At 44.9% G+C, this 7,687-nt stretch overlaps 1 protein-coding gene across 1 annotated transcript in view; it reads right to left on the reverse strand.

The window, feature by feature from the left end:
- Positions 1-7,183, reverse strand: part of RAB4A (RAB4A, member RAS oncogene family) — a 25,656-nt gene extending 18,473 nt beyond the window's left edge. Inside the window, exon 1 of the mRNA XM_019472706.1 lies at positions 7,150-7,183. Coding sequence (XP_019328251.1) covers positions 7,150-7,183 — 34 coding nt within the window. The remainder of the gene's footprint in view (positions 1-7,149) is intronic.
- Between the last annotated feature and the right edge of the window lie 504 nt (positions 7,184-7,687).

Consider the following 7,687-nt stretch of genomic DNA (forward strand, 5'->3'; position numbering starts at 1 on the left):
GGCCGCCGCGCCGGTCGTGTCCGTGTTCACAAAACACTCCCTCATCCGAACATACCCCGTGCCGCTCCGATGCCTGCGCTGGAAGTTGAATGGTGTTTGCATGATTAAGAAGTGCCCCTCTGCTCTTAGGGGAGGCTGCTGCGGGGGGCGAGGTGCTTCTGTCTGGCCACTCGGCAGACCGCTCGCCAGGCCACCCTCGGGAGGGAGGAATAGTCCCTCAGTTCTGGCACATTTTAATTGCCTCGAATCTGAGTCGGTTGCAGCTGACTTTCCTGCGAGTGAGCACGCAAACATTTTTTCCCTGGTGCGGAACCTCCCTGTGACAGTTCCTCCTGAAAACTGTATCCCACTGTCCAGCTTGAGTCCTAAAATGTCTACCTCAGATTCTTTGAAATCACCTCCCCCCCAGTTGCCAGCATTTCAGCCAAAGGCTGAGCCTTTTGCTGCAAATCTTTTTGAGGGACATGGTATATATAAGCTAAGAGGCAGGGATTTGCGTTTTTTTTGCAGAGCTCCTGACCACCATTGCTTTTCTTACCTCCAAGATAAACCCCAAGGAAAGTCAGATTGTTGAATAAACTTCCTGAGTGCAATAGCACTTGATGTATATTATTATTTCTTTGATGTCTGATTAACTCCCCTGTGATCCTGGTTAGTCTGGTGGCGAGGGGCACTAAGACTCCACCACAACAGCCTGTCCATCTTTTCCCTCCCCAGACAATACTTCCTGTGTGTCCTCCACATTCTTCTCTCTGCCAGTCCTTTTAAAAAATCCTCTTCTGTTGTTTCTGGGTTTTAATCTTGTTGCTCACAACTTCTCATTCTTTCCACTTCATCATCTCCCAAGCTGTAGGAAAAACTGCCTCTGCCTGTCCCAGCCATTTCCTCACCCAGACTATTGCTGGTCAAAGGTCAGCTTTTAAGTTCCTATCTCTAATCAGTGAAACAATACACGGTGAGCCAGCACCAAGAACCCCTCAGAGAATCTGCTGATTATTCTTGATGTTGTGGATACATACAGACTTGCTACAGTTTTCAAAGAACCAACTCCTTAATGAGTTCATACTATTAACAGTAATTACAGGTTATATACGCAGGTTCCCAAAGTTATCATAGCCCTGACGCACAGCGGATATTGAGGTCTAAAATGTCACATGCGAGCATTTCTCTGGGGCATTGGGTCTCCAGAACACTGGAGGAAGCTGAGGGGTCTTCACGTGAGCTTGCATGGATCCCAGTACGTGACAGACCAGAGCTTTGTGCCTGAAAGCTGTCCTCCAGAATGGTATGTTTTGATGGTAAGGTTGGGCTTTAAAGAAGTTTGGTCTAACGTCACCAAATCCCTGATAGATGTTGGTTATTTTTGCTCAAAAAAACCCCAAACCAAAAACCCCAAACCAAAACTGTTAACAAAAAAATCCCCCAAGATTGGTTAACACAGAAGTAGACAGATTTTACTAGATCACTAAAAATACGTCGTTACATCAGTAAGAGCATGGAGATTTAGACATCTTGCACTGTATAAACAGTACTTTAAGCTAAAAGACATATTAGTCTCTTCAGATCTTGTTTTTATTATGTGCATCTTGCAAGATGGTCTTGCCTAGGTGGAGGCTATATTTGATAAATATGTCATTGTGCTAACGCCACACTCCTCTGCCTCCAACCACTCTCAATTAGTTTACACGTACATGCCAATAAAATACATTAAAACTGTAAAGCTTTCTATGAAAGCTATTAGTAATACTGAAGAGGAAGATGGAGGTTGGAAGGATGGTACAGCAAAGACAGGAGAACATGACAGATTAATAGGATTGGGTGTTTATTATAGGGGAAATTAGATCAAAGGGTAAAATTCAGAAATAATGAAGAAAGATTGCACTAGGTTAGAAAGTATATAGCTGATACCTCAGTGATTTGAGAATATAGGGTACTGTATGTTAATAAGATCATAATTTCTGAGTAATCAAAAAACAAATAGCGAGAACTGACCTCATCTGTGTCCATCTTGAGTATAAGGGTGAAGAAAACCAAAAGCCAAATGTTTAGTTCATCTTCTGATTTATGGTTTCTGTTGTTTATGCCTGCTAGAAACTTCTGGGTCATGTAAAAACAGATATATTATGTCAAAATACATATTATGTCAAATTCTATCTGCAGATCAGGCATTTAAATACTATCATTTGTTCCCCACATTAGTTTCACCACAATTATTGTGCCTATAATTGGTTGTGGTTGTGAAATTGCTGCCCAGAACATCATGCTGAGGTTTCTCTAAAAATGCTAATCTAATTTTTTACTAGTTTTTACTAGCCAGTGTACCATAATATTAGTGTCCGATACCTTAGGAATGGAAGAGGACCCACAAGATCTCCTCAGAGCCAGACTCAGGATGGGGGTATTCTGTGAAAGCTTTCTTCCAAAATAAAATAACCTGACTTCTAGGACTTTGCACGTTTGGACACTGCTGTTAATGAGCTAGCATTGCAAGTGTCCAGGTCCTTCTGTTTTCCTTTGCCATATCGTAGGGAAACAAAGCTCAGTCTGGATCTGAAGTTGGGCCATGTTTTGGATCCACCTTCACCGTGGGCTGAGGGCTTCTGGCTGGGGCTGGAGGCTGGGATGGGCTATTACTTGAGAGAGTGATAGGGCATGTCTTGGTTTGGTCTGAAGGTGGCACTACAAGGCCAATATGCGAAAGGCGCTACAGCAGCCTGACACTACACGTGTATTTTCTCTATTAGTTATGGCTGTGTGGCCTACAGTCCAAACTGCGAGTCTGAGGTAAATGGGGAATAATGTATTCTGCCACACTTTCCTGTTTCTGGTGTGCTGGATATGGAAAGCAACCCAGTGTATGTGGAAGCTGCAGGCTTCAGCTGGATTTGAAGCAGCAATGAATTTGGCTCCAACAAGCCAAATGAAATATGAAGATAGGTGACTGATGCTCTGAGAAACCTCTGAGATTTCTGTGAGCTCTTGTACTCAGCATCATTGGCCCACTGACTTTACCTGAAAACAGCTGACATCATCTGAACAGTCATCTTCAGCTTCCACGGAAACTGCCCTCAACCTTGAACATACTTTTCAGTTAATGTAATTGCAGTTATGCATGGAAGTTTATGGGTTGGATACTTTGAAAATCATGGGCTAGTCCCTCAGCTGTTAGCCCAAAGTGATGGGAGCTGGTGAAGAAGATGACTGCGAAGGTACATTGGTGCTGTAATTGAACTCCTTTATCTTGCCCCATGGTGAACTTTTCCAAGAATAAACACGAAGCCCACAAGCTACATGACCGTACTGGCAGCTGATGGCGGCTAGAGTCTGGCATGCTGTATGCTAGCTATCTTCTTTTTCCTTTTATCGTGTTCTCTTCACCAGCAGTAGGGAGAAGTCAGCCACACTGCGCAACCTGGTATTCGTGAAGAATCACCAGAAGCCGGGATAAGCTCATTTTAGGATAGCTTTATGCTATACTGCAGAAGTACAAATTTGCCCTAATGTGGGATTGGGTACCATCTCTTTTTGTCTTGCAGAACCCTATATAACATTTTTAGGTGTTTTGTCCAGGGAAACATATTAATGCATTTTTACTAGCAAAAAGGTATATAGAAGCCCTATATTGAGAAGAGAAATGCATACTATAGAAAAAAAGATTTTAGAGGAAATCAGAATATAGGCCACAGCTTTCAAAAACAATTGGTGATTTAAGTTTGCAAGAGTCATGTAAATGGAGTGAAGGGGCCTAAATACTTAATTTCAGCATGTCAAGAGAGGCACAGGAAAATGAAGACAACAGAAATTTGGGACCTGTTATAAAAATGCATTACTCATTGACAGCGTCTAGAACACAGACAGGTTTGTGTGACACTCACTTGTGTTTTATGAAGTTAGCCTCATGGTGTCACCGATGAACTGCTCTGTTGGTGAAATACAGTGATAGTGGGATGTAATTGGCTGCATTTGTTCACTTTTAACAATAGGGAATGGCTGAGGGGTTTGATACTTTTAATACCACGTACTTGAACTAGAAGATTTGTTAATAGATTACTCAGTGACACTCAAGGCCATGCGAGTGTTCCCCTTTTCAAGGTCAAAGCGGTTCCCCCTGCTCAGGAGAACTCACATATAATGAAAAGGTTGCTCATTTGGGTCCTGTTTTTCAAGCAAATATCCTCGAAGATGCAATATAGCAGTTTTGATTCGATTCTGCAGCTTCAGTTGCTTTGAATGCAGCACGAGGAAGCAATGAAGGCTGGCTCTGGACACGGGTGGGAACCTGCATGGTTCACGTGGATGGCTCAGCAAGTAGTGCCTCTGTCTAGGTTAGCGAGTGAGCTGCACGCTCGAGGAGGAATTTGTCTTGTCACGTACTGTGTTACAGATAACCAAGTGGTGGATGTACGATCTCATGCTCACTATGGTGAGCTGGTCTCCCAACCAGCTGAATCAGGGACTTGTGGACTTGGTGCTTGTCTCCCAACCAGCTGAATCAGGGACTTGTCCAAAATGTACCACGATGCCTGTGCCATGCTGTAGTGGGGGCTGCAAGTAGCAGTGGCCATGGGCCAGGGCCCATGGAAGTACTCCCATGCCCCTTGTTCAGGTGTAGCCTAAACACACACTGGTCATCTGGGCACCATCACAGATGGTGCAGAATGAGAGGCACCTCCAGAGAGGGCTTCAGCCCAGGGATCACCATCATCCGTCTGAGGACAGAATGGATCACCTTCTCTCCATTGGCTCTGTTATAGAGGGAGCCCAATGCAGACTTTGAAAAAATGACTTTTAGATACCTAAAATTAGGAACTGTCAAACCCCACCCCAAAGGGTCTGGCTTCATCATCCTCTTCTCCAGGCCTTGCTTGCACAGATGGAGGAGGGACAGGGATGAGGCACCAGGCTGGTGGGGAAAACCACTGAATCCCTTGGGCCTGTGCCCTTCGGCTGTCCCCTGCCTTCCTGCCTCCCCAGTGACCCATTGCTGCCAACATACTCACAGCAGGCTCTGCCTGCTGCTGCTTTTGGAAGCAGCCAGGAGGTGTGTGCAGTCGGCTGATGGTATATTATTTTGCAGCATCTAGGCCTGCTACTGGCAGTTCATCGTGCCATTGGAATTATAATGGGCAACCTTTTGTTCAGGTTTGGCGATTAAAGCCAAATTTTAATATGCTTATCTTCCTTGCTGAGCTGTTACATACTTTTAAACACGCAGTCTGTAGTGACATCCTTGCCTCTGAAAGCTGCTTTCATTTAAATAATCTAACCGGACTGTGAAGCTCCTGGAATATGTTTGTTTTGTTATGTGCACGGATGCGATGAGAGGGAGACCTGGTGGGACACAGGCTGGCAGTGCTAAGCTGTGCTCAGTGGAGAGAGCTCCCTGACTGGCAAAAGAGCCCTCTGGTCATGAGGTGCTGCGGTTTTCAGCCACAGCGTTGTTAAGATGAGCTGCAACTGCATTTAATGCTTTCCCGACATTGCTGTCCCTCCTGGACGTGGTGATATTATGCCAAGTAAGAGGCCAGAGAAGGGCACATTGGACACCTGTCATGGCTGTAAGGAGAGCTCAGCAGCTGGAAGAGGCCTGGGAGAAGAGGAGGCAGCCATGCATGTGCGTGAGGGGATGTCTCTAGGGCTAAAATCTTGATGTGGCTGTGCATGAGCCCGGAGATGTGATCTGTGCCAAGATGGTTTGAGAAGACTGGTCTGCAGGGAGTGTTGAGCCTTTCGCTGCTGAATATGTGCTAAATTTCTCTGAAGCCACAGAATATTTCTGTCTTAAAAGCTGCAAGATTAGCATTTTTCAACTTGCTATCATATACTTGTGAAGCATTCCACAAAAGAAGATCTCTTAGTAATTGATCACCTATTAAGGGATCAGACTTTGGATATTTTTTTTTAGGTACACATAAAATTCAGAACATCCGAGGTCTAAAGTCGCTTTTTATGCACAATATTTTTGGTATAAAAGACAAGGAATTCACCGTGGAGTTTGCTGGGACAGAGGTGACTGAGCTGCCCCATGTGGATGAGGTGTGCAAGCTCCCTTGTGCTACAAGGAGGAAAGCTAGACATGTTCAAGAGTGTCTGAAGGAAGAATCTGTGCCTAAATATAACAATATTTGTGCAGCAAGTGAATCTCGGTTCCCAAAATGCAATTCTGTCTCTGGCCGTGCACATCATTTTTCATGGCTGTGTTTCTGCCGGGTTCACCTTCACTTCGAGATAACCTTGTAGCTAGTTTTGCCTTGTGGCTGTTCTTTTCCATAGTATTTTTTGGAAAAGAAGAAGTTTGAAAATACTTGTGGTCTATGAAGAAGCTTCCTTCCTTCCTTTCTCCTTTTTTTTTAAAATACATCATCAAACTGACATGTTGATTGAAATGAATGGGCATGGATTTCCATCCAGCCCAGGGTGCTAGTGACTGAATATTGTTATTGATGGCTTATACAAAATGTGTTTGACGATCTTATCTAGTTTCCTAGCTGTTGCTGTCACACAGAACCCACACAGATCTGTTATCACTAGTTAGAGGAGAGGTTGAAGACAAATGAGGCAGATATGTTCAGTAGATGTTACAGAATTTTTAAGTCTGCCAGAAGACTCGACCCTCACTGTTTCTCTTTCAAAGCCAGCTGAATGTTTTTGTTCCTTTTAGTCCTTCAGGTGCATTGTACCTACAGCAATGCCTACAACTGGGTACATCAGAGGCACCAGCTCTTCACAATGCCTCTTGCTGCCCATTACAACTGCCCCAGAAGGGCAAATTCCCTTTCTCAGACATGAGGGCAGCACCTCCTTCTGGTTAAAAGCACGTGTTTAAGCCTGATTCTCATGTATTAAGGTCCCTTTGGACCACTCTGGCATTGTAAATGTCCCTGAAGCAGGTACTCAGGGTGCAGAATTCAGTTCGTAGCTTTTCTGCAGCTGCGTACTGACTGGGATCGGGGACGGCACCTCCCTTCAGCCACAGGCACAGGAATTCAGAACAGATGCTCATTAAGGCACCCCAAAACAGGTACCCTGCCTACATCTACTTGGATGCTTGCACATGTGCCCATCTGTCAGGATGGCACTGGGGCCAGGCTGGTCGGGTCCTCATCATAGGCGCTGGTGCTGTGCCAGGCATGGTGTTTGGTACCTGACCTCCATAACCTGGCAAGTGACCTCCTAACGGCATGGCGGCCTCCTCAGACAGCTGGCACATATGTATCCGAACAATGTTTTTTCACTCTTGACCACACCTGTTGACCTCTGCTTCAGCAGAGGAGGAACGAGGGTTCAGGGGCCGTTTGCCAGATACACGGGTTGTCTTGCAGCAGGCGGCTTGGAAGCTCTCACAACCGCTTCTCCTTTGAAGGGACAGGGAGCGTAAGCCAGCAAAGCTCTTGGGCTGTTCCATGGAAGGTCATGCCAATGTCAGTCCATGGCAATAGGAAGAAAATGAGTTTAAAAAAAAAAAAAGGAGAAAATCCTGCTGAGCTCAAAGCATAAATTGAGCACTTCTCTTGCTGAGTGGATGAAGTGTTGCCTGAGAATATAGGATGCTTTTCTGTATAAACAGAAGAACAGAAGAGGTTTTCTGTGCTGGAAAGTAAAGTGAAAAAGAAATGGAACTGAGCAAAATCCTAGTCACAGCTAAGATCACCTAAGTCACAGATGCTCTCTACAGGAGCAACTCATC

The sequence above is a fragment of the Aptenodytes forsteri genome, unplaced genomic scaffold, assembly GCF_000699145.1.
Source record: "Aptenodytes forsteri isolate BGI_AS27 unplaced genomic scaffold, ASM69914v1 Scaffold132, whole genome shotgun sequence".
Classification (NCBI taxonomy): Eukaryota; Metazoa; Chordata; class Aves; order Sphenisciformes; family Spheniscidae; genus Aptenodytes; species Aptenodytes forsteri.